At 41.0% G+C, this 26,985-nt stretch overlaps 1 protein-coding gene across 4 annotated transcripts in view; it reads left to right on the forward strand.

Moving 5' to 3' along the window:
- Positions 1-285: 285 nt before the first annotated feature.
- UBR2 (ubiquitin protein ligase E3 component n-recognin 2) overlaps positions 286-26,985 on the forward strand; it is a 119,631-nt gene continuing 92,931 nt past the window's right edge. For 3 of the 4 annotated variants that reach the window (XM_007537370.3, XM_007537371.3, XM_060189828.1), the window contains exons 1-3: positions 287-672; positions 13,856-14,115; positions 26,692-26,770. In XM_007537370.3, the coding sequence (XP_007537432.1) occupies positions 595-672; positions 13,856-14,115; positions 26,692-26,770 (417 nt within the window). In that variant the 5' untranslated portion in view covers positions 287-594. Of the gene's footprint in view, positions 673-13,855; positions 14,116-26,691; positions 26,771-26,985 lie in introns of all 4 variants that reach the window. The other variant, XM_060189829.1, reaches the window with a different exon arrangement.

Genomic DNA, 26,985 nt, shown 5'->3' on the forward strand with positions numbered 1-26,985 from the left:
GAGGAAGGAAGGAAGGACTACACTCCTCAGTGTACCTTGCACTTCTCTCTGTCCTAGGTGGGCGCTTGAAATCAGGTTCTCTTCCCATGATTCTAGTGGTGCACCGAAGCCCCGCCCGCCTAGTGCCTTTTGCCCTTTCGCCGGCTTTGGAGATGGACCACAATTCCCACAATGCCCTTGCATTTGAGAGCGCCTTATAAGGGGTTCCACCGCCTTCCAGGTTTAGGGTGACTACAGTTCCCAGAGTACTCCGCTTCCTCTCTTGGGTGTTATTGCCCCTTTCCCGGTGCTGGACACGGTAGCTGCGAGCTCGAGTGCCAGGCCCGGGGTCCTCTGTGTCCTTCTCGGGGCAGGGACGAAGCAGTGACTTGAGTCTTGCTTGCTCAGCTCGGGAGGGAGCGCAGAAGTTGTCGTCCCTACTGTTCCCCGTGCACTTCCCCCTCCTCTCGGTCCCCTTCACCCGCGGCCTCCCGGAAGGCCCCTGACGGGCGGCCTGGGGCAGAGGTGGCGGTCGCGACCGCCCGGGCTGTGGAGAGGTCGCGGTCCTCGGGGCGGCGGTAGCGGCGTCAGCGCTGGGGAGGACGGGGAGGGAAGATGGCGTCAGAGCTGGAGCCCGAGGTGCAGGCCATCGACCGGAGTTTGCTGGAATGTTCGGCTGAGGAGACCGCGGGGGTGAGTGCCGGGACCCGGGCGGGGATGTCCGGCACTTGCGGACCGCGCCTCTGAGCGGGGAGGACTCGTCCGGAGCAGCCCGGCCCTGACTTGGGCTAACGAGCGGGCGCGCCGAGTCTCCGGCCGCGCTCAGTGGGTGATAGCAGCCCGGGGAGGCCGGGGACCCGGCCCCTGTCGTCCGCTCTTTATGCTCAGATAGCCCGGAGCTGCGCTGTGCACCAGCCGCCTTTACCTTCCCGTCCTGCCCAGGAGAATCAACAGCCCTTCTGTTATAACCCACCCCGCACCCCACATTCTCATCAAGACCCCCAACACCCAGGGCCTTTTAAATGTCTTGCAAGAGGAGTCGGGGAAATGCTTCCTGGTTTTTTGAGGCGTGATCGCTTTGCTTTACCTTCCCGCTTCTTTCCTGGAGTGCAGCTCCGTCCAACAAGTCCGTACCCGAGCCCTCACTTTGTTTCTGGGACTGCTGCAGGCATCAAGGCTGTAAAATGGACACAGACACAGACACACACACACACACACACACACACACACACACACACACACACACACACACACCCTCACGTCTCGCTCTTTTCCACCTTAAGTGCATTTTTTTTTTAAATTTTTACTTATTTATTTTGCACAGGTGTGGTCGGTTGAAGTTGATGAATGTGTGGAAAGTAGTGTCACCACGCGATTACTGAGGGAAAGTGGTACAAGAGGCTGGGAGATTAAGCAATATTTCTTCTTCTTCTAGAATTGTGGGTAACTGAATGGAGAACAAATGTTATATGACTTTGTTAGAGCGCAGCTTTTGGCAAATAGAAGTTAGTGGCCACGCATTGTGGGAGCAGTTAGACCCCAGACTCCAGCCATTCAAACTCATTGTTGACCGAAAAGGTAGTAAGAACATGGCCTAATAAGTAGCAGAGTTGTGAAATGATTTACAAATCATTAGCATCTTTCCCGGAGAAAGGAAGTGTGAGACCACTAAAGTAGATGATCTTTACAGAAGTCAGACCTTCCACCTTCGGCACCTTTAGAGAATTTTGGTTTATACTTCCAGAGGGGTAAAGAATAGGGAAGCTTTCGGGAGTCGGGCGGTAGAGCATTGGGTTAAGCGCAGGTGGCGGCAAGGATCCCGGTTCGAGTCCCCGGCTCTCCACCTGCAGGGGAGTCACTTCACAGGCGGTGAAGTAGGTCTGCAGGTGTCTTTCTCTCCCCCGCTATGTCTTCCCTTCCTCTCTCCATTTCTCTCTGTTCTATCCAACAAAGACGACATCAATAACAACAACAATAATGAATAACAAGGGCAACAACAGGGAAAATAAATAAATACTAAAAAAAAAAAAAGAATAGGGAAGCTTTAAATGAAGGGGATGGGACACGAAACTCTGGTGGTGGGAACTGTTATCTTACAATCCTGTTAATCATTAATAAATAACTAATAAACACCATAAAATAAATGATATAGAATGATTGCAAATGTGTAATCGCTCTTTTTCTTAAATTTTTTTTTTAACACTTTAACAGAAGCAACTTACACAGCACCTCTAAAGTTTCGAAAAACTTACTGAAAGAGAGACTTTTCAGTACCAGTAAACAGTATGAATACCAACAACAAAATTTTAGTTTGGTTGTCCATGCTGGTGAGAAGTTTGGGTGAATTGATGGCATTCAGGTCAAAGTGGAAATAAAGGACAGGGGCGTAGATGAATAGCTTAAAAGAAATACATTGTTCAGTAAATTGTTTTGTTCTTTAATTTAAAAGCTAACTTGTTTAGCCTTACTTTCTGTTTAACATTGCAACAGCTTAAGGATTTTTCTTTTTTTTTTTTGCCTCCAGGGTTATTGCTGGGGCTCGGTGCCTGGACTATGAATTCACTGCTCCCGGTGGCCATTTTTTTCCTCTTCTTTCTTCCTTTCTTTTTTCTTTTTTATTGGATAGGACAGCAGGGAATTGAGAGAGGAGGCGAAGATAGGGAGAGAGACACCTGCAGACTTGCTTCACCACTTGTGAAGCTACACACTCCTGCATGTGGTCTGAAGGATTTTTCAGCCTGGCATCAGACTTTGATTTGTGTAAGAGATTTGGAAAAGAAAATGAAAACAGTGTTATGAGTAGCTGTAAAATGGTAATGACTGCTGTCAAGACTATGCGTATCTAGCCTCTTACTCTCTCTTCTCACTTGAATTTTGTGTCTGTTGACCCCCTGTTAACAGGATACATTCTAAGTTTTTACCAAATCTAAAAGTATTAACTTGACATCAAGAGCTTCTTCAGCTTGTTGCATTTCCAGAAGAAATCACTTATAAAACTGGTGCTAGGGGCCGGGTGTTGGCACATCTGGTTGAGCGCACATGTTACAATGTGCAAGGACCCAGGTTTGAGCCCCCAGTCCCCATAAAGCTTCACAAGTGGTAAAGCAGTGCTGCAGGTATCTCTCTTGTCTCTCACTCTCTCTATCCCTCCCTTCCCTCTCAATTTCTGACTGTCTCTATCCAATAAATAAAGATAATAAAAAAATAAAAGTTAAAAAAAAACTGATGCGAGAGGCCAACATTCCTGGTTTCTGTCTGGTCAAATTCTCAAGCAGATAGAGGGAGAAATTTAAGGGAAATGCAACCAGATTTACTGATTTGGATTTAACCCAAGTTTATGAAAATAGCAGTCAGAGCTACATCTTACTTTTTCTGTATTTATTTTTTAGATGCCTTTCTTCTTAAAAAAACAAAACAAAACATTTATTTATTTATTTATGGGGGAGGGGAGAAGTACCACTCTCTCCTGTCAAACAAGGGATATCATGCTTGAGAGTCTAATACTCCAACTCCCCAAGCTCTTATGTGACTTCTTAAACAATAAAATGAAAAAGATGGGGCTGGGGGAAATTTCTATGGTAGAGCAATGCTGCAGGTATCTCACCTTCTCTCTGCTTCTCTCACTCTTATTAAAAGAAAAAAAAAAGTCACTTAGAACAGAGTCCTACAGGCACTGAGACCTAGTGATAAGCCTAATGGCAAAAAACAAACAAAAAAACTGGCATAACATTTAAAGCTGTTTTTTTGCTTGGACTCTGGCACAGGTCATCACTACAAATTAAAATAAATTAGCCTAAAGTTTCCTTATGTTTAATGTAAGCTTTAGAGTGGGTAGACATATAAAGAAAGCAGTCATTGCAGCATTCAGGGCTCTGTTACTGTTGGGATCATATCCATTTAAAATTACTGGATAAACACTAGTGTCATCTTTCCCACTCTATTTATACACTGCTTTTCTTATGTCTTTTGAAAGGAGGAAGGACTTTTTGTGATTCCATCCATCTAGTAAGCCTCATAAATTAAAGTATTTAAGCCTGACTCCACAAGAATTGTAAGTTTAGAGGCCTGGGGAGACAGCATAATGGTTATTCAAAAGACTTTCATGCCTGAGGCAGTGCGTCCCAGGTTCAATCCCCAGCACCACCATAAACCAGAGCAGTGCTTTGGTCTCTGTCTCTCTCAGAGAGATATCAATTAAAAAAGTAAAAAAAAAAAAAGTGCTTTAAAAAATAATTGCAAGTTTCAGATATAAAGTGGTCTTTTCTTTTTTCTTCATAGCATTGATTCCACAAATATAATGTCTAAAACACTTGTTGAATCTGTAAATTTGAGTAAATGTTCCCATGCATGCTGCTGACTAAGGAACTACTTATATTGTTTTCTCTGATCATAAAAAAATATATATTTTAAGGAGTCAGGCGGTAGCGCAACGGGTTAAGCACACATGGCACAAAGCGCAAGGACCAGAGTAAAGATCCAGGTTCGAGCCCCTGGCTTCCCACCTGCAGACAGTGAAGCAGTTCTGCAGGTGTCTTATCTTTCTCTCCCCCTCTCTGTCTTCTCCTCTTCTCTCCATTTCTCTCTGTCCTACTCAACAACGATGACATCAGTAACAACAACAATAATAAAAAAAAAAAAAACAAGGGCAACAAAAGGGAAAATAAATATAAAAAAATTTAAAAAATATATATTTTTTCATTTTAGAGTTATAATGTAGAATTTTCTTTAAGTATTGGTTATTTTTTATTGTTCGATTTATTGTTTTTAATATATTTTCTGAGATGGATAATAATCATACTTAATTTTAGAATATTCCATCACCCCTAAAATAAATCCTAAACCAGTCACCCCTTATCTTCCCCAACCTCTCAAATTTTAGGCAGCTACTACATTTTGTCTCCATAGATACCTATTCTGGAATTTTTATATAAATTGTATCATATATTGACTTTTGTGACTGACTTCTTTTACTTAGTGTGGTGTTCTCAAGGTTCATTCACTTTGTAGCATGTAACCACACTTCATTTTATTGTCAAATGATATTTATTGTATGGATGTGCCATATTTTATATATCCAGTTATCAGTTAATGGATGTTTCGGTTGTTTTCCTTAATGAGAGAGAGGAGAAAGAGGGAGTATCAAAGCATCTTTCTGGCATATGGAATGCCAGACGTCAGACCCAAGACCTCCTGTGTGTGAGTGAGTCCATCATATCCACTGTACCACTTCCTGGACCATATAGCTTATAGTTGTGATTAGTGTCTCTCTCCCGTGACTCATGATGGTGAACGTTTTTATGAGGTTATTTGTATATCTTCCTTGGAAGTGATAAATTCAGGTCTTTTGCCTATTTATTTTTTTAAAGGTCTCTTATTTTTCTGAGAGAAAAGGAGAGCTATCAGAGCACTGCTCAGCTCTGGCTTATGGTGGTGCCAGGGATTGAACTTGGCATCTCTGATCCCTCATGTGTGCAAGTCCTGTCCTCTTACATGTTGAACAGTCTCCCCCTGCCCAAACAGTCTTCATGTACCAGTGCCTATTTTTAAATTAGTATTTTTTAAATCTTGAATTACTAAGTTTCTATATTGTTTTGGTTTGTGACTACTTTCAGTACATTAGCAGCACTATTTAATGTGATTTGCTTCTGACATTTCTTACTATAGTTCTGAAAATTGCACTAGTGATTATTTTATAATTAACTTACATATTAGTTAGTTATCCTTGTTTGAAAGCAAAATCAAGTATGGCTAAAAAGATGCAGTTTTAATTGGGTAAAGAATAATAATTAGATGCTGTAATAAAAGACTAACCTCTAGGGATTCTTTGGTTTTTATGTTTATTGTACTTACTCTCTACCCCTAAGGCTTAAAGTTAGCATTCAAAAAAGCAGTGCTCCTGGAAACTTGTCATAACATGTTTACTTCAGTGCAGTGAGTTGACAGTTTCTTTACTTCCCTTATCATCAGGTAGTGTTTATTTCTCTCATGCACATTGGTGTGACAGCCACAAATGTCTAGAATAAGGACAGATTAACTTTCAGTCAAATTTCAAATTAGAAATCTCAATAAAGTGTGTGTGTGTGTGTGTGTGTGTGTGTGTGTTTCAGAAATAATTATGACTAGCTTATGCCAATGAAAATATAAAATTACATAAATTTTATCCTTTTGAGAAATAGTCATTCTGAAAGACAACCAGAAAATTTCCCTTCTCTTCACAACCTTTAAAAATATATATATATACACATATATATATTATTTATTTATTTATTTTGGATAGAGACAGGGAAATTGAGTAGGGAGCAGAGATGAGGAGAGAAACCCCGGTAGTACTACCTCACCGCTTTTGAAGCTTCCCCAGGTGGGGGATGGGTCTTGAACCCTGGTCTTTGTGCATTGTAACATTGCACTCTACCAGGTACAATACCACCTGTTCCCACAACCTTTTTTTTTTTTTTTTTTTAAAGAATTTAAAACAATTTTTAAAAGTTTTATTTATTAATGAGAGGTGGTCTGGGGAGAGGGCACTACAGTATCACTGGCGTATGGGATGTTGGGATCAATCTCAGGATATCATGCATTAGAGTCCAAGGCTTTATCCACTGGGCTGCCTTTTTTTTTTTTAATGTACACTGTTGCCTATCACTAATTTATATTATTTATATTCTACTGGTATAGAATTCTGTAAAGGTACTTTATTTGTTTGATTCCCAGCATTAAATGTGCCAGAGTTCTGAGAAAGAACTCGGGTTCTTTATCTTGCTCTTCCCCACTCTCTCACACATAAATGAATATTTTTTTCACATAAATGAATATTTTTTTAAGAGTTAAATTTTGGGAGTCGAGCAGTAGCACAGCGTTCAGGTTAAGCACAGGTGGCACAAAGCACAAGTACCGGCGTAAGGATCCCGGTTCGAGCTCCAGCTCTCCACCTGCAGGGGAGTGAAGCAGGTCTGCAGGTGTCTTATCTTTCTCTCCCCCTCTCTGTCTTCCCCTTCTCTCTTCATCTCTATTTTATCCAACAATGATGACATCAATAACTACAATAATAACTACAGCAATAAAACAACAAGGGCCACAAAAGGGAATAAATAAATATTTTAAAAAAGTTAAATTTTAAGTGTTTAAATTTCATAAATAAATATTATTGGCAGTATCTCCCAGATCTGTTAGTTTTGATTTTGGAAGCACGTGTCTGCCTTTCTTGAACCAGATTTTTATGTCTAGTTAATTAATAGTATAGGCATAAAACTTAAAAAAAATAATTCATAATATATGACACAACTATTTAGAATGAAATACTAGAAGCTTATATATGGGGTCCGGGTGGTTGCACACCTGGTTGAGCACACATGTTAGTTACAATGCGTAAAGACCCGAGTTCAAGCTCCTGGTCCCCACCTGCAGGGGGAAAGCTTTGCAAGTGGTGAAGCAGGGCTACAGGTGTCTCTCTGTCTCTCACTTTCTCTGTCACCCCCTTCCCTCTCAATTTCTGGCTGTCTCTATCCAATAAATAAATAAAGATAATTTAAAATTTTTAAAAAGAAGCTTGTATACTATATTTTATATAAGGTAATTTTTTTCTTCTTTTTTCTGCCCATAGCTATTTGTGCCCATACTATTCCAGGTGGCAGACTCCTTTTTTTTCCTCCTTTTTAATTTCAGGCAGAGACTGGGGTAGGGGGAAGGGTGAGAGATACTGGCACTGCTCCAGCATTCAAGAAGATGCCCTTGGCACAGGTGCTCTTAGTTAGCTGTCTTTCACCCCTGATTATTTTCTTCTTAGCCAGAAGCTGGTAATAGTTTCTGGATTTTTTTCATTTGTGAAATCTATGAACGTATAGATTATTATAAGGCAGTATAATAAAAATAAAGAAATCTGAACAAATCTGACTTGTCAATATTGTTGAAGCCACAAGATGGCATTATTTATTTTAGAAAACCTTACCTTTTATCCTCCCTGTATTAAAATTCTGCAAAAGTGAAGTTTTAGGAAAAACAGGACCATGAAATACAAGAAAATTAAAATTGAATTAAAAAATAAATCCATTACATGTGTTGTAAATTAAAATGGAGTGAAGCATAACTTTCTAGGATCTTGAGCATTAATTAATACTTTGAGCCCTTTGTTATGTTACTGGGGCTTTGGTGCTTTAAACCCACTTTATTTCTTTTAAAGAGTTTTATTTAAACTTTTAAAAAATATTTATTTTCCTTTTTGTTGCCCTTGTTTTGTATTGTTGTTGTAGTTGTTGTTATTGATGTCATCGTTGTTAAATAGGACAGAGAGAAATGGAAGACAGGGGGAGGAAAAGATAGACACCTGCAGACCTGCTTCACCACTTGTGAAGCGACTCTCCTGAAAATGGGGCGGTGGGATCGAACCAGGATCCTTAAGCCAGTCCTTGTGCTTTGCGCCACGTGTGCTTAACCCGCTGCGCTACCACTCGACTACCCTATTTAAACTTTTTTTTAAAAGAAATATTTTTATTTTTATTATTTTTATCTTTATTTATTGTATAGAGACAGCCAGAAATTGAGAGGGAAGGGGGAGATAGTGTGGGAGAGAGACAGAGAGACACCTGCAGCACTGCTTTACCACTCGTGAAACTTTCCCCCTGCAGGTAGGGACCAAGGGTCCTTGCACACTGTAAGGTGTGTACTCAACCTGGTGTGCCACCACCTGGCCCTGAGAAATATATTTATTTATTTATTTATTTATTTATTACCTCCAGGGTTATTGCTGGGGCTCAGTGCTTGCACCACGAAGCCACTGCTCATGGAGGCTATTTTTTTCCCCTTTTGTTGCCCTTGTTGTTTTATCGTTGTTGTGGTTGTTGTTGTTGTTGGATAGGACAGAGAGAAATGGAGAGAGGAGGGGAAGACAGAGGGAGGGTCACAGTTTTTTTTAAGACCTGGGGGAATATGAGAATGGGAAGGTCTGAAGAGACATTTTAGAAAAAGTGAAACTTAAACTGAGTACTTGAGAGTGAGTAAAAAAAAAAAGAACCTTACAAAAAAAAAAAAAAGAAGGAAAGTGACACACAATGAGGTAATGAGGGAGAGACTGGAGAATTTGAAGTAAGTCAAAAAGCCCCTTTACCACATCAGAAGATGTGGTCTTAAGAGGAATTTAAAAAAATATGTATTTTTTTAATATTTATTTATTCCCTTTTGTTGTCCTTGTTTTATTGTTGTAGTTATTATTGCTGTTGTTATTGATGTCATCGTTGTTGGATAGGACAGAGAGAAATGGAGACAGGAGGGGAAGACAGAGAGAGGGGGAGAGAAAGACACCTGCAGACCTGCTTCACCACCTGTGAAGTGACTCACCTGCAGGTGGGGAGCCGGGGGCTCGAACCGGGATCCTTAAGCCGGTCCTTGCGCTTTGCGCCACGTGTGCTTAACCCACTGCGCTACTGCCTGGCTCCCAACAAGAGGAATTTGAATTACGTGATCAGACTGGCATTTTGTTCAGGTAGTGAGACTGAAAATGGGCCTACAAGATAGCTCACTTGGATAGTGCACTTGCATGACCCAGGTTTGGCCCAACCCAAAGGGGAGAGAGAGAGAGAGAGAAAAGAGAAGAAAGAAACCCTAGAGGGACAAGGTTAGTAAGGGTGACCAGTTAGGACATGGTTGCATGAATTTGGGCCAAAGATGAGAAAGATGGGAATAGCTCACTCAGTAGAGGTGTAAAGGTAAAATGTGACCTGACCAGGGTTTAAGGCCCCAGCCACTCAGTGGGAGCATCACAAAGAGGGGAATAGTATAAGCAGTGGAGCAGTGCTGTGGTCTCTCCCTTTTTCTGTTTTTCACCCCCTGTATAGAACAAAGAGAAGAAAAGAGTCTACCACCAGGAGTGGTGGGTCACTCAGTCACAAATCCCCAGTAGCAAAAATAAAAAAGTGGAAGTGGGGGAGGAGGATTAGACTAGAGTAGTGGAGATAAAGAGAAAGAAATGGATGAATTTGACAGATATTTTGAAAGCCTAATAGACAAGACATAATAATTGAATTTAATTGAATTTATTTATTGGATAGAGACAGCCAGAAATCAAGAGGGAAGGGGATGATAGAGAGGGAGACAGACACCTGCAGCCCTGCTTCACCATTTGCAAAGCTTTCCCCTTGCAGGTGGGGACTGGGGGATCAAACCTGGGTCCTTATGCATTGTAACGTGCACTCAACCAGATGCGCCACCACCTACCCCCCCCCCATTTTTATGATTTTCTGGTTTGCATACCTGGGTAGCTGATGGTGTCTAAAATAGGGAGTGGGGAAATAGCTGGAGGGGAATATGAGCTTGATTTTGAACATAGTAAGTTAGTATCTAATGATAAACTGTTCATACTCACACCAAATACTGTGTATGTGTATGATAGAGACAGAAATTGAGAGGGAAGAGGAAGATGACGAGGGAGAAGGAGAGCGGGAGGGAAACAGACAGATCTGCAGCACTGCTTCATTGCTTGTGACATTTCCTCCTGCAAATGGGGACCAGGTACTTGAACCTGGGTCCTTGCGCACTGTAACATGCCAAACTATTGGGGTATGACACCTCCTGATCCCCATAAAATACTTCTGACCACCAAGTGTGTGTGTGTGTCACACTTAAGAAATTTATGGTTCCGGGAGTCGGGCTGTAGCGCAGCGGGGTAAGCGCAGGTGGCGCAAAGCACAAGGACCGGCATAAGGATCCCGGTTCGAACCCCGGCTCCCCCCCTGCAGGGGAGTCTTTTCACAGGTGGTGAAGCAGGTCTGCAGGTGTCTATCTTTCTCTCCTCCTCTCTGTCTTCCCCTCCTCTCTCCATTTCTCTCTGTCCTATCCAACAACGACAACAACAATAAAACAATAAGGGCAACAAAAGGGAATAAATAAATAAAATTTAAAAAAAAAAAGAAATTTATGGTTCCATACTTCCAGAGGGATAAAGAATAGGAAAGCTGTGGCGGGGGGCGGGGGGGGGGGGGCGCTGGATACAGAGTTCTGGTGGTGGGGATTGTGTGGAGTTGTACCCTTCTTATCTTAAAAAAAATAAATAAGACATTTAATTCTCTGTAGGCATCAGTTGGTGTCTTAAAATTCAGTCAGATCCTAGAGATGAAGGGTTCAGTTCCACAATTCAGCCTTCTTGACCCTCACCTGCTTCTCCTTCAGATGCCAATTAGTTGATCCACAGGTTAAGTTGGATTCAGTGACCTCTTCTGGATTGGTAGTTCACATAGAATAGCTCACAGGACACAGGGAAATGAGATTTCTATAAAAGACTAGAACTCAGGAACAGCCAGCTAGAAAAGACGCTAAGAGGAAGGCATATGGAAGGACATGGAGGGCATTCAACCAGCAACTCTCTGCTCTCCAACCCAGATGCTCTTTCTAAACCCTGACATTTAGGGATGTTTGTAGAAGCATCACTGTGTTAATACTGTTGATTGACCTGTTGATTAATGAAGTCTCCAGCCCCTCTCCTCTGCCTTCCTAAGGTTGGAATGGTAGCTTTAAATTCCAATCCTCTAACCACTTTGTTCTCTGGGCAACCACTCCACAGCTCTTGGGCCTTTCCAAAGGTCACTTCCCTAATGTAAACTGATCTGTTTGTAAGGGGGTAGTTATAAGTGACAGAAGATACTCCTTTAACCCTTCTCTCTTTCTCTCTCAATTATCTTTATTTATTTATTGGATAGAGACAGCCAGAAATTGAGAGGGAAGGGGGAGACAGGGAGAGAGGAAGACACCTGCTTCACCACTTGCAAAGCTTTTCCCCTGCACATGGGGACCAAGGGCTTGAACCTGGGTCCTTGCACATTGTAACATGCCACCATCCGGCTCCTTACCTTCTCTTTGGGGCATTTCAAGAGTTTTAGGGGCTAGCAAAGTAGCTCAGTTGGGAAACATGCTGCTTTGGCATATGTGCAACCCAGGTTCTAGCTCATCCCTTACTGCACTGAAGGAAGCTTCAGTGCTGTGTTTTCTCTCCCCACCTCACTCACTCCACCTTTCTATCTCTGTCTTAAAAAAAGAAAAAAAGGAGTCAGGTGGTAGCAGCGCACTTGGCTCAAAGCACAAGGACCCGAGTAAGGAAACCGGTTCAAGCCCCCGGCTCCCCACCTGCAGGGGAGTCGCTTCATAAGCGGTGAAGCAGGTTTGCAGGTGTCTGTCTTTCTCTCCCCCCCCTTGTGTCTTCCCCTCCTCTCTCCATTCCTCTCTGCCCTATCCGGCAACAATGACATCAACAACAACAATAATAACCACAACGATAAAAAGGGGGGGGGGCAGCTAAAAGGAAAATAAATATGTTAAAAAAATGAAAAGAGTAAAGAAAGAAAAAAAGTGTTTTTGCAGCCTGGTAGATGATGTAGTGGATAAAGTGTATGACCTTCAAATATGTGTTCTTGAGTTTGATTCCTGGCGAACTACATGCCAGAGTGATGCTCTGGTTCTCTTGCTTGCTTGCGTGATCTCCCTCTTCTTCATTAATAAGCAAATTCTTACAAAAGTTTTAGGAGTTCTGTGCCAGGAATATGAAGGCCAAATAGTATTTATTATTATTGTAATATCACAGTATCTACTAGATATTAAATTTAAAATTAATTATCACAAATATTAGAGGAAAGAAAAATGACTTTTGGAATTTGTTTTTATTTGAAAGAGCAAAGAGGGAAAACTATATAGAGATGTTGATCAGAAAAACAGAGCATATTGATAGAACAGTCTTTTGTGAACTCTGGTATCCATGAAACATTTCATCTCATTAATTAAGGATAAATATGACTAGTGACAGTTCTTTTTAATTGACAAAGAAATCAAGAGGGATGATATGTGTGTGTGTGTGTCTATAGAGAGGGTGGGGGAGGCACCAACAGCCCTATTTTACGTCCTATGAAGCTACCCTTCTGCAGGTGGGGACCTGGGGTTTGAACCCAGGTCCTTATGCCATTGTAATGTGTGCACTCAACCAGGTGCATCAGTGCCCAGCCCTACTAGTGACTGTTTATGCTTACTGCATGTTATTTCTGAGGGCAAACTTACAGGAGAATCCAGGTCATGAATCAAAATATCATTTGAGCAAAGCATTAGAAGAGAAGTCAGACGAGCTCTGTCTTATGTCTGGTCTGGTATCTTGTGCTTTTTTTATACTATCTACAGAAGGTTCCTTCAAGCGTCATCTCGAGAAAGGGAATATATATTCATTTTAATTTTACTTTAAGTAGAATTCAGAAGTACTTGACATTTCAATAAAGTTCTAAATTTAATGAACTAGATCTAGAATGATTAATGTTGTCAACGAAATTTAAAAGACTCATTGTAAATGTTTGTGGGCGGGGTAGATAGCATAATGGTTATGCGAAGAGACTCTCCCGCCTGAGACTCCAAGGTCTCAAGTTCAGTCCTCTGGTAAAAAAAAAAAAAGCGGGAGGGTGGTTGAGCAGTAGCACAGTGGGTCAAGCACATATGGTGTGAAGAGCAAGGACCAGTGTAAGGGTCCCAGTTCGAACCTCCAGCTCCCCACCTGCAGGGGTGTCGCTTCATGGGTGGTGAAGCAGTTCTGCAGGTGTCTGTCATTCTCTCCCTCTCTCTGTCTTCCCCTCCTCTCTCCATTTCTCTCTATCCTATCCAACAACAATGACAGAAATAATAATAGCCACATTAATAATAAAACAACAAGGGCAACAAAAGGGGAAAAAATGGCCTCCAGGAGCAGTGGATTCACAATGCAAGCGCTGATTTTTGCCTCCAGCAATAATCCTGGAGGCAAAAAAATAAAAATAAAATAAAAAATTATGCTCGCACCTAAAAGAAGGTAAGAGTTGGTTTGTTCAGATTAGTAGTGCATTAACATTGTTCAAAACTATTTTTTTCTTTTCTTTTTTCAAAGAAATGGCTTCAAGCAACTGACCTCACTAGAGAAGTGTACCAACATTTAGCCCACTATGTACCCAAAATCTACTGCAGGGGGCCCAACCCATTTCCAGAGAAAGAAGACATGCTAGCTCAGCATGTTTTGTTGGGACCAATGGAATGGTACCTTTGTGGTGAAGATCCTGCATTTGGATTTCCAAAACTTGAGCAAGCAAATAAACCATCTCATCTTTGTGGTCGTGTTTTTAAAGTAGGAGAGCCTACATACTCTTGCAGGTAAAATATTATAATTTCCTTTCTACGGGAGTCTTGGGGGGGGTTTGTTTGCTTGATTTTGTTTTTTTGTTAAATTCCCCCCCCAAAAAAAAAAAAAAAAACTCACATCTTTCTGCAGGGATATATATAGTCTTCATTGCAGAAACATGGTTTAACAGTAGATAATTATAAAGAAAACGCTTCTAATATTTCTCAGGTCAAGAATATCACCAATGTTTTAGACATTGTGCTTTCTTCCCCATAATTGACTTCTGCTTGGACTTTTCTTTGTTTTCTTACTAGAATTTTAAGTTTCGCTGATTCTTTTTGGTGTTTTCATTTGCCTTCATTATTTTTTAGCACTTCCTTGCTTTTTGGCACTAGATGCCCACAGTACTTTGTACTTATGTGTGTATCTGACCTATATGTAGAATCAGCCATCTTAGGACAGACAAGATCGTTTGCCTGTGTAGTGTGCCACTTTGTCATGTGCATGACCAGGTTTGAGCTGGTCCCCACTGCTCTGGAAGACGCTTCAGTGTTGTAGTATCTTTCTCTTCTTTCCTTCTGTGTGTCTCTACTTCTATTTGGGGGAAAATAAATTCTGCCATTCCTGCAAGGAGGTTCCTCATTTGGGAATGATTATTAGAAATTAAGATGTAGGACCAAGGAGACAGCACAATGGTTATGCTATAAGACTTTCATGAGGGGGTCGGGCTGTGGCGCAAAGCGCAAGGACAAGTGTAGTAAGAATCCCGGTTCGAGCCCCCGGCTCCCCACCTGCAGGGGAGTCGCTTCACAGGCGGTGAAGCAGGTCTGCAGGTGTCTTTCTCTCCCCCTCTCTCTGTCTTTCCCTCCTCTCTCCATTTCTCTCTGTCCTATCAAACAATGAACAACATCAACAATGGCAATAATAATAACCACAACGAGGCTACAACAAGGGCAACAAAAGGGGGAAAAATGGCCTCCAGGAGCGGTGGATTCATGGTGCAGGCACCGAGCCCAGCAATAACCCTGGAGGGGGGGAAAAAGACTTTCATGCTCGGAGGCTTTGAGGTCCTAGGTTCAGCCCTATTCACTATCATAAACCAGAGATTAGTAGTGCTCTGGCAAAAAAGAAGGAAGGAAGGAACCGAAGGAGAGAGAGAGAAAGAGAAAGGTCTGGCTTCTGTAATTGCTTCCCCGCTGACCTTTCACCTTCTGCACCTGGGTCCATACTCCCAGAGGGATAAAGAATGGGAAGTTATCAGGGGAGGGGATGGAATACGGAGTTCTGGTGGTGGGAATTGTGTGGAGTTGTACCCCTCCTATCCTATGTTTTCCTTTTTATAAATAAAAATTAAATAAAAAAATAAAAACTAAAGTAAAAAACGGAAAGGGAGGGGGAAGGAGGGAACGAAAAGAAATTATGAGTTAGGTGAAGTATGTATTTATTGCTGCTAGACTGACTTATTTTAAAAAAATTCTTGGAGAATTGAGTATGTAAGGGTATATGAGATGATGGCAAGTGAAGTACTGTTTCTATTTTGACTGTCCATTTCTGTTTCTCAGAACTAGTCATTGTTTACATAGTCTTACAGGTCCTTTCATTAATTATTTATGCATAGACAGGCCTTTTATGATGATCTTAAGCAAGCATACATACATATACACACATACATACAAAAAGGAATATGTTGTATATGTTGCGTCAAATTTTCCTTTTTCTTTTTTTAAAAATTTTATTTATTATTATCTTTATGTATTGGATAGAGACAGCCAGAAATCAAGAGGGTAGGGGTGACAGAGAGGGAGAGAGACAGACACCTGCAGCCCTGCTTCGCCACTCTGCTTTCCCCCTGCAGGTGGGGACTGGGGGCTCGAACCCAGGTCCTTGCGCATTGTAATACATGCGCCAAACCAGGTGCGCCACCACCCAGCCCCTAAATTTTCCTTTTTCTGACAAACTCTTGACATTTGTTCATATCAGCTGCTATAGCTAGATGATATTTCCTCATGTGGGTGCACTATTGATAGAAGAATTCAAATTTTTTCTCCTTAAAGACTCTTTCCTGGGGGCTGGGCGGTAGCACAGAGGGTTACGCGCACATGGCACAAAGCACAAGGACAAACACAAAGATCCTGGTTTGAACCTCTGGCTCCCCACCTGTAGGGGGGTCGCCTCATAAGTGGTAAAGCAGGTCTGCAGGTATCTGTCTTTCTCTACCCCTCTTTGTCTTCCCCTCCCCTCTCTTCCCCTCCTCTCTCCATTTTTCTCTGTCCTATCCAACAACAGTGGCATCAATAACAACAACAATAATAAACTACAAGGGCAACAAAAGGGAAAATAAAATAACTCTTTCCTATAAGGCTTAAATTTTAAGAAATTTAGTTTTGTTTAAGGCTTCTGAGTATCTGTGACTTTACTAACATAGTTTGAATGTCAGTGGAGATCTCTTCATATATTGACTGTTAAATCTTACTTTCTGTGGGTCTTGACCAAGCTCTGAGTCCTTTGTTGAGAATTTTAGGAACCTTAAAATTTACAGGTGAGGATACTGAATCCAGTTCTAGCATTGTCCTTTATAACTAAAGAATTCAGTTCCAGGTCATACATTTGTCTGTCATGTCTTTTAATTTTCAGTCTGGGGTATTTCCTCAGTTTGTTTTTGACTTTTATGAACTTGATACTTTTTGAAGATTCCATGCTAGTTGGGTTTGTCTGCTGTACTTCATAATTAGAGTCAGGTTGCACCTTTCTTTATTTTATTTTTTTTAATATTTATTTTATTTATTTATTCCCTTTTGTTGTCCTTGTTGTTTTTATTGTTGTAGTTATTATTGTTGTTGTCGTTGTTGGATAGGACAGAGAGAAATGGAGAGAGGAGGGGAAGACAGAGAGGAGGAGAGAAAGATAGACACCTGCAGACCTGCTTCACCGCCTGTGAAGCGACTCCCCTGCAGGTGGGGAGCCGGGGCTCCAACTGGGATCCTTATGCCGGTCCTTGTGCTTTGCGCCACCTGCACTTAACCCGCTACGCTACAGCCCGACTCCCTAGGTTGCACCTTTCACAGGATTGTCCTTACCGCAGATATCACTTGCTCACAAGTGAAGCAGCAGATGATTTTTTTTTTTTTTTTTTTTGCTCAGTGACTGCATGGTAACTTCTTATAGTGGCCTAACTGCCTTTCTTTCTTGCCCCCTTTCCTGTTTTCTTTACTTTTTTCCTTTTTTAAATTAAAAAAAATCTATTAGTGACTTAATATTGATTTGCAAAATTCTAAGATAATAGGGGTATGATTTCACACCATTCCCACCACCAGAGTTCTATATCCCCGTTTCCTCCATTGGAAGATATAGTAGTTCTCCCAAGGTTGCAAATATAAATTAACTGTTAGTTATATAACTATCTATATTTGTATATACTTGCCTTTTTTTTTTTTTCCCTTTTAATGGTCCTGCCTTCTCATCCTTTCTAACTCATACCTACGTCTATTACTACTTCTGAATGCCCTTCCTTTTTTTTCTTCTCATCTTTTTCTCCAGGTCCTGATGGATTTGGAGTTCAGAGTTCTCTGATAATCTTCCTCCTATTATTTCTCCCCTGCTGGGAGTATGAACAACAAAAAAAAAAATGGGGAGGGCCGTGCAGAAAGTGGGAGTTCTAGCTTCTGCAATTGCTTCTCCACTGGACATAGGTGTTGGGAGGTCAATCCATACCCACAGCCTATTTCTGTCTTTCCCTAGTAGGAGAGGTGAGGTTCCAGGATATATTGGTGAGGCTGTCTGCTCAGGAGAGTCAGATGGAATAGCATCTGCAACTATAAAGCAGGACAAAATGATTAATGAACAGAAACCAAAAAGTAGAAAAAGAACTAATAAGAATAGGGGTGTTATGGTGGTAAGAAGCGAGGAAATATATTTTAGGTATGTTGCTAGGGGCCTATGACTTTTAGCTCTTGGCTTGAGTCTCATAGCTAATATGGAGTTGGAAAAAATACTGTCTGAGAAGATGGTGTCAGAGTTGAGAATAGGGCTAGAAAGTTGGGTTAGAGCAAAGAGTAGCTCCTAACTTTGAAGGAAATCTATGGATAAAATTAACTGTTCACCCCATCAGCCTGGCCCAGGGCCTATATATTTATATTTATATTTATATTTATATTTATATTTATATTTATATTTAGGACAGGAGCCTGTGTAATCTCTGAATCCCTGTCAGTCTGAGCTCACAGTCCATGGTCACAGCTGAGAACATTCTAGGCTGCACTCATTCCTGGACCAGTCTTACTTGAGTGGCAGGACAGAATGACTCAACCTCCCTAGACTCCCCGAAGAGTGGGGTAGTCCCTATCATTTACTGTTGTTACTTTATAGGGAGTACAGGTTCCTGTACTGGCCCATGAGAGAGCTTATGCTGATGTTCCTGAAGTAACCAGTGATAGTGGAGAGTGGGATCTATTAGAGGTCTACACCCATCATAACTGTGTGGACTCTCAAGGATTCCCTAAGTAGGGCCCCAGATGATGGGGTGGTTCCTTTCCCTTCCTTCCCCTCCCCCTCCTTCTTCTCTTCCCTTTCTTTTTCTTTATCTTATGAAGACAGAGAAATAGAGAAAGGGAGACATTTACAGCAGTGTTCCACTGTTTGTGAAGCTCACCTCCCACACTCACCCCTGGAAGTGGGTACAGGGGCTTAAACCAAGCACGTGTCTTCTCTACTGGATATGCCACTACCCAGCCCCCTGGTGATGTAACTTTGATGACTTTCTAAAAGGAATATCCATAAGACCTTTATAATGTGCTTCTTTTTTCCCTTTGTAATCAGTAAGTATTAGTGGGAAAGTATTTTGAGAGTGTTGAATATTCGGTTTCTTATCATTTGATTTATGTATTTATATGTGTTTGCAAATTCCCATTATTCTTGTGCTCAAACTGGCGCTAGATTTGACCATTTGGCCTTTCACTCTGTCTTTTCTTCTTTTATGTGTCCCTCATTCTTTGAGCACTTCCTTTTTCTTTTTTGATACTCGATATTTCAGGAACATGCTGAACTTTTCCCTGCTCCAGCCTTAAATCAACCATTTGTCCGAGGACTCCAGTTCCTTTTCAGTGAAGATTAGTTTTTAAAAAGAAATAAGGCACTAAGTGTGCTTATTGCTACTGGCATGCCAGTAATGCCAGGCTCCCTCAGTGGTTCTATATCCTGCAGTGATCTCCAGCTATAGTCTAGCACTGCAGGTTTTATTCTAGCCTATTCCCTTTGTATGTATGCAACTTCTTTCACACAAGAACCTAACCTCATAATGCTAAAAACATTTATTTGATCATTCTTTTACATGGGACTTTTGTTTTGTTGTTGCTGTGACTGCCACCACCTCTATGCATCTCTGTCCTTATTCCCCTGAGACTCTGTATCCTATGCTGGGCCATGGTGACACTCCTCCAACCACTTCTTAGAAAATTTATTTATTTATTTATTATTTTGATAGAGACAGGGAGAAATTGAGAGGGGATAGGCAGATAGAGAAGGAAGAGACAGAGAGAGACCAGCAGACCTACTTCACCACTCGTGAAGCTTCCCCTCTGCAGGTAGGTACCAGGGGCTTGAACCTAGGACTTTGCACTCTGTAATATGTGCACTTATTAATCAGATGTACCACTGCCTGCCCACTCTTTCTTTAATACTGTCCCAGAACCTCATCTGTGTGCTATACCAGCACCCCAGGCCTTATTTGTTTATATGAGTAAGACAGCTTACAGGCTCTTTCTTTTTTTTTTTTTTTAATTTAAGAAAGGATTAATTAAAAAAACCATAGGGTAGGAGGGGTACAACTCCACACAATTCCCACCGCCCAAGCTCCATATTCCACCCCCTCCCCCGATAGTTTTCCCATTCTCTATCCCTCTGGGAGTATGGACCCAGGGTCATTGTGGGTTGCAGAAGGTAGAAGGTCTGGCTTCTGTAATTGCTTCCCCGCTGAACATGGGCATTGTTACAGGCTCTTTCTTTTTTTTTCCTAAAAAGCAGGCTATCTTTTTTTTTTTTTTTTTTTTTACATTTATTTATTTATTTATTTATTTTATTTATCCCTTTTGCCCTTGTTTATCGTTGTTGTTGTTATTGCTGTCATTGTTGTTGGATAGGACAGAGAGAAATGGAGAGAGGAGGGGAAGACAGAGAGGGGGAGAGAAAGATAGACACCTGCAGACCTGCTTCACCACCTGTGAAGCAACTCCCCTGCAGGTGGGGAGCCGGGGGCTCGAACCGGGATCCTTATGCCGATCTTTGTGCTTTGCGCCACCTGCGCTTAACCTGCTGAGCTACACCCGACTCCCTGCAGGCTATCTTTTTAAAAATATGTATTTATTTATTTTATTTTGTTTACCAGAGCACTGCTCAGCTCTGGCTGGTAATGGTGCAGGGTATTCAACCTGGGACTTTGGAGCCTTAGGCATGAGAGTCTCTCTGTGTAACCATTATGCTATCTACCCTCACCTCTTTATTCATTTTTTAAAATAGACATATATTTAATTTTATTTATTATTAGACAGAGACAGAGAGAAATTGAAAGGGAAGGGGGAGATAGAGAGGGAGAGAGACAGAGAGACACCTGCAAACTGCTTTACCACTCGTGAAGCTTTCCCCCTGCAGGTAGGGACCAGGGACTTAAACCCAGGTCTGTGAGCACTGTAGTGTGTGCACTTAACCAGGTGTGCCACCACCTGCCTACACCTACATTCTTTATGTAAGAGAGATGAGGGGAGTATGTAGACAGGGAGAGAGGGGTAGACCACAACACCCTCCCACCCTCCATGCAGCTCTCCTGGTGCTATTTGTGATAGTTCCTGAGATAGCATCAGGGCCACATGCATGGTAAAGTAAGCTTTCTATTGGGTTCCCCTCTCAGTCCTCAAACTAACTCTTGCTTTAGGATGCATGATCCATAATGAAAGTGATGGTCTTTCTGATAGGTAGGCTAGGCCTTGACTGAAACTCAATCCTGTAGCACTGGTGGCGAGACTTCACGTATCTTTGTGGCTCTCTTAGTTCTCTCGAGTCATTTTTCAGTAAACTTACCCCTCTGTGCATGTGCAGCCCAACATTAAGCTGGGGAGGGGTTCAGTTACTGGCCTCTCCAGCATACACTTCTTCTGCCCCTTGTTGGCCCCTTTATATCCTGCACACATTTCCACCTTTGGTTCCCTGACCCACGTCTTCTAGCTATTTTGCTTGCTTCAGACTCTGATCTAATTTCAGCTCAAAGAGATCTTCCTTGCTTAGATTCTAGCTCTTTGTGCCACAGGGGAAATGTATTCCCTTGATGAGAGAATCATCATGGGATAGGGACTAATCTCATGAGTTATCCTTCTCTTAGTAATTGCAGTTGTTCTATGCTACCTGTTGTTCTCTGCCTGGAAATAGTTGACTAATATACTCATTTAACTTATGGTTGTATTATGGGAAGACTAGTTCAGTAGCAGTTATTCTGTTATAACCTAGAGTAGAAGTTTCCAAATTTATTTTAGTCAGTGTAAGTCACTGTGTTGAGCACTTTCTAGGCACCATGTTTAATGCTAAGTGCTTTGTATATAATCATGCTTAATCCTTCCATAAACTTCTTAGGTAATATGAGAAAAGTGAGGCTTAAAGGATAGTCCAGTGACTTACCTCCAATGATAAAGATGAAAATCAGGGCTCTTTTGATTCTAAAGTCTGTGTTCTTTTTCATTTTGCCTTTGATTATATATAAAGAGAGAGAAGGAGAGGAGACAGGGGAGAGGGAGAAAAAGAGATCATAGCACCGAAGCTTCCTTCAGTGCAGTGGAGGCCAGTCTCAAACCTGGGTCTCACACAGGGCAAAACAACACACCATCCAAGTGAACTATGTTGCTGACCCACCTTTGATTCTTGCATATTGTAATTTTTTGCTCATATTCAGTAAAATTAGGAAGAACCTAGGAAAGGTTCTTGCAGCTTGAGGTTTTCTTGCAGCTGACCATGATTAGCTTTTAAATGCTTTGATTAATTTTTTTTTTTGTCATTTTTGTTGATTTATTGGATAGAGACAGACAGAAATCAAGTGGGAAGGGGGAGTTAGAGAGGGAGACAGAAAGACACCTGCAGCTCTGCTTCACCACTCGCAAAGTTTTCCCCCTGCAGGTGGGGACTGGGGGCTCGAACCCAGGTCCTTGCACATTGTAGCAAGTGCATTCATCCAGGTGCGCCACCACCTGGCCCCAATTAGCTTTTAAATTTGAGTGATGTCCTTTGTTGTTAAAATATTAGGATATGAACTGAAGGTAGTGAATTGTGTGCTTTTTTTTTTTTTTTTTGATTTTTTAAAAAAAAAATTTAATGTTCTTGGAAAAAAATGTTAGCTTTTCTTTGGTTATTCTGCTGGTCACTGGAACTTGGAAATCTGGGCATTACTTCAAAGAAAAATTCTGATTCCTAAGCAAAATAAATAAATAAACAAGTTGTATTAACAATACTGTCTTTTGTACCAAAAAAAAAAAAACACATGCAAGGAATATTAAACAAGAATTGTGTCTGGGCTGGGAAAAGAAACTCAGTGATTCAGAATTTTGAACTTGACCTGCATGCTTTTCCCTTCACTGTCCTGTTAGGACTTACCTATAGTGACTCCAAGACGTCGTGGTTCAGTGGATAAAGCATTGGACCCTCAACCTGAGGTCCTGAATTGATCCCTGGTCATGCGTATGCCAGAGTAATGTTCTGCTTCATTCCACCTCCCTCCCTCTCCCTCTCCCTCTTCCTTTTCTCCCCCCTTCACCTTTTTTTTTTTTTTTTTTTAGGATTCTGGGGAAAAAGACTTATTTATAAGCACCTCCTTCTAATTTCAGGTCTTTGGCACATAAAGCACATCCTCACAGGTGCTCAGCAAATATTTGTTGAACAAATGTCTGTCACATTGTTCAAAGCACAGAGGACAGATTCAAAGATGTTATTTTGCTCTTCCTACTTTAGTCAAATTGAATATTCCTACTTATTGCAGGATTCTATATTTGCCAGTGGTAATATTTTATTTTTTTTATAAACATTACTTCTGTGGATTTTTACCTGTGGTTATATACAGAGAATCCTTCACATTCTATATTTTGCAACTTCAGATGTTTGCTCTTACATCCAGTTAACTAATAAAATACTTGGTACTGGACAGAGAGACAGCATAGTGGTTATGCAAAATACTTTCATGTCTGAGGCTTTGAAGTCCCAGGTTCAATCCCCAGCATCACCACAAGCCAGAGCTGAGCAGTGCTCTAATAAAAATGAGTAAGTGAATGATTGTCCCAAGAATCTAATATATTACCTGTTTGTGGGTCTGTCCTAGAGAAATCATATTCTTTTGATTTTCACTGGTACTGAACTAGTCCTCCAACTATATACATTTCTCTGATAGCTGTCAGATTCATTCATGTTTTGTGTTTGTTCTTTGGTGTACCAGTGTTTCACACCACAGTTCCACTGCTTTCAGTTGGCTGTTTTGTTTCTCCCTTTTAATTTAAGATGCAGAAAGGAGAGGCACCACAGTACTTGCCATGCAGGTGTTCTGTTAGTGCCAGGGGGTCAAACACAGATCCTTTCGCATGGTGAGCCCTCCATCAAGAGAGCTATCTCCTGACCCCATGGAGATGTTATGATTAGTAGAAGTGGGTTTCATTTTTATTGCTGCTTAGTAACCTAATGTATGAATGTACTGTGGTTGCCTCTAGTCCATTGTCTTTTTAATTAAATGTTTCGGTTGTTTCCAGTATGGAGCTATTGTGAATAAAACATCTAGGGCTTTCTCTTTTTAAACTTACTTACTTACTTATTTATTTATCTCCAGGGTTATCTTTGGAGCTTGTTGCCTGCACTACAATTCCACTGCTCCTGTGGCCATTTTTTTTTTTTCTTTCTTGTTGGATAAGACAGATAGAAATTGAGAGGGAGGGAAAGATAGAGGGGGAGAGAGTAAGATACTTGCAGACCTGCTTCACTGCTTGTGAAGTGACCCACCCCCTGCAGGTGGGAAGCCAGGGACTCCAACTGGGATCTTTGGACCAATCTTTGCACTTTGCACTATATGTGTTTAAACCAGGGACCACTGCCCAGCTCCCCTAATTCATTCTTTTACTATTATTATTATTTTTTAATTGCCACCAGATTATTACTGGGGCTTGGTGCCTGTACAATAAAACCATCATTCCTGGTGGCCATTTCCCCCCTTTTATTTGATAGGACAGAGAAAAATTTAGAGGGAAAAGAGATGGAGGGACAGGGAAAAAGAGAAACACCTGCAGAGTTGTTTTATCACTCATGAAGCTTCCCCTCTGCAGTTGGGGCTTGAACCTGGCTCCTTATGCATGGTAACATGTGCACTCAACCAGGTGTGTAACTGCCTGGCCCCACCAGTTCATTCTATTTAAAAAATTTTTTTTTTTTTAAGATTTATTTATTAGAAATACAGGAGGAGAGAAAGAACCAGACATCACTCTAGTACATGTGCTGATGGGGATCGAACTCAGGACCTCATTGTGTGAGAGTCCAATGCTTTACCCACTGTGCTAACTCCTGAACCATAGTTCATTCTATTTTTAACAGCAATTTCAAGGAAGTGTCCCAGGAGGTGCCTCAGTAGATAAAGCCTGGGGTTCTCAAGCATGGGATCTTGAGTTGAAGCCCCAGCATTGTAAGAGCCAGAGTGATCCTCTGGTTCTTGCTTTTTATTCCTCCCATTACCAGCACACACTTCCTCTCACTATTAAATAAATCTTTAAAAAGTAATTATTTTCATAAATTGTATCAATTTATGCTAATGTTATTTTTAATGCAACACATTGTTATTCCTTATTTAACTGCACTTCTGTATGTTTAATATACCAAATAACAATCTTGTATTATTAAAAATCTACAGCTTTTTTGACATGTCTAGACTGTAAACTAATCTGGTGAATACTCTCAGCTGACATTAGTTGCTGGCTGTGAACATTTTTTTCTTAAATACTTATTTATTCCCTTTGCTTCCCTTGTTGTTTTTTGTTGTTGTAGTTATTGATGTTGTCGTTGTTGGATAGGACAGAGAGAAATGGACAGAGGAGGAGAAGACAGAGAGGGGGGAGAGAAAGATAGACACCTGCAGACCTGCTTCACCGCCTGTGAAGCGACTCCCCTGCAGATGGGGAGCTGGGGACTCGAACCGGGATCCTTACACCAGTCCTTGCACTTTGCGCCATCTGCACTTAACCTGCTGTGCTACCGCTCGACTCCCGACCATTTTTAACTGAACTGTTGCTACAGTACCATCTAATTAGTTAGTGTCCAGGTTTTTCCTTTTATAATTACTATGTTGTGGTGTCTCATGGTTTTAATTTTCCTTAAGGACTAATGATTTGATGCACTTTTACATGTGTCAGTTACTCATTCATCTAACTTCTGAAGTTTTTGCTTTTTTTTTTTTTTTTGCACCAGGCTTTGCACCTGCACTATTCCACCACTCCAACTAGATTATTTTACCACTCATGAAGCCTTCCCCCCTACAAGTGGTAATTGGAGACTTGAACCCCAGTCCTTGTACACTGTTATAGGTGTGCTCCACCAGGTGGATTTTATTTCATCTTGTGTAAGCTTTGGTATATTATAAATTTCAAGAAGTAAATTCCACCATATAATGTGAATCGGAGTTATTGAGCAAATTGTACGTAATAATGCTGTGTGCTGTTGATGTCTGTGGTGTTTATAGAGATGTTCCTGCTTTCTCTCCTGATTTATACTTAGTGTTTTCAATCAGTTTTCTTGGTCTATGTGAAGAATCTATTTTTCACTATTTTCGTTTATTAGTCTTGTTGATTTTTTCCCACATATTGTTATTCTTTTACTGTAGGTTTAATGCACTTAACTTTATTCTTTAGTCCATATTTAGTGCATGCGTTGTTGGTCAGTGAAACATTAGACTTGCATGTGTGAGACACTGGGTTTGATTTCTGGCACCACATGTGCTGGATGTCTTGTTCTCTCTTCCCCCTCTCATTAAATCGCTCAATAAACCTTTTTCTAAGTACATTGTTTAATGTCCAAATATTGGGGGAGGGAGGGTTCCAGGTATTTTTTAATACTGTGTGTGCTTACCGGGTACTCCACCACCTAGCCTCTAGGTATATTTTAAATGAGTTCTAACACAATTACGTGTTTTGTGAGGTTTCAGACATCAAGCTTATCAAGTCTTGATCACTAAACACTTGATTATGGGGCCTGATTATGGTGGTGCACCTGGTTCAGTGCACATGTTACAGTGTTCAGGGACCTGGGTTCAGGCCCCCAGTTCCTACCTGCAGAGGGGAAGCTTTGCAAGCAGGGCTGCAGGTGTCTTTCTGTTTCTCTCCTTCTCTAGCACCCTCTTCCCTCTCAATTTTTGGATGTCTGTATCCAATAAATAAAGATTTTAAAAAAAAAACTAAACATTTGATTATGCAACACTGTTATCCTTGAACATTCCATATCCACTTGAGATTATATTTTGCAGTTATTGGATGTAATGTTCTGTAAGTATCAATTAAGACAAAATGATCAATAGTGTCAATTATTTTATCTGAATTCTTTTTCCTTTAACTTTACAGAGACTGTGCAGTTGATCCAACTTGTGTTTTATGCATGGAGTGCTTCTTAGGAAGTGTTCACAGAGATCATCGATATAGGGTTAGTAATGTCCAGATAATAACCATATCCAGTATTGAATTTTATACTAGATACCTTTTCAAAATTACAAGATTTAATATTTCAGTCGGGGAGAATGATTTAAGCAATGTGGTACTTAAACATATGATAGTAATATAGAAATTAATGTTGAATCTAGACTTCTGGAATATATGGTTTAAGAAAGAAAACACAGATAACAAATCCTACATATTGGT

This window comes from Erinaceus europaeus, chromosome 4 (genome assembly GCF_950295315.1).
Source record: "Erinaceus europaeus chromosome 4, mEriEur2.1, whole genome shotgun sequence".
Classification (NCBI taxonomy): Eukaryota; Metazoa; Chordata; class Mammalia; order Eulipotyphla; family Erinaceidae; genus Erinaceus; species Erinaceus europaeus.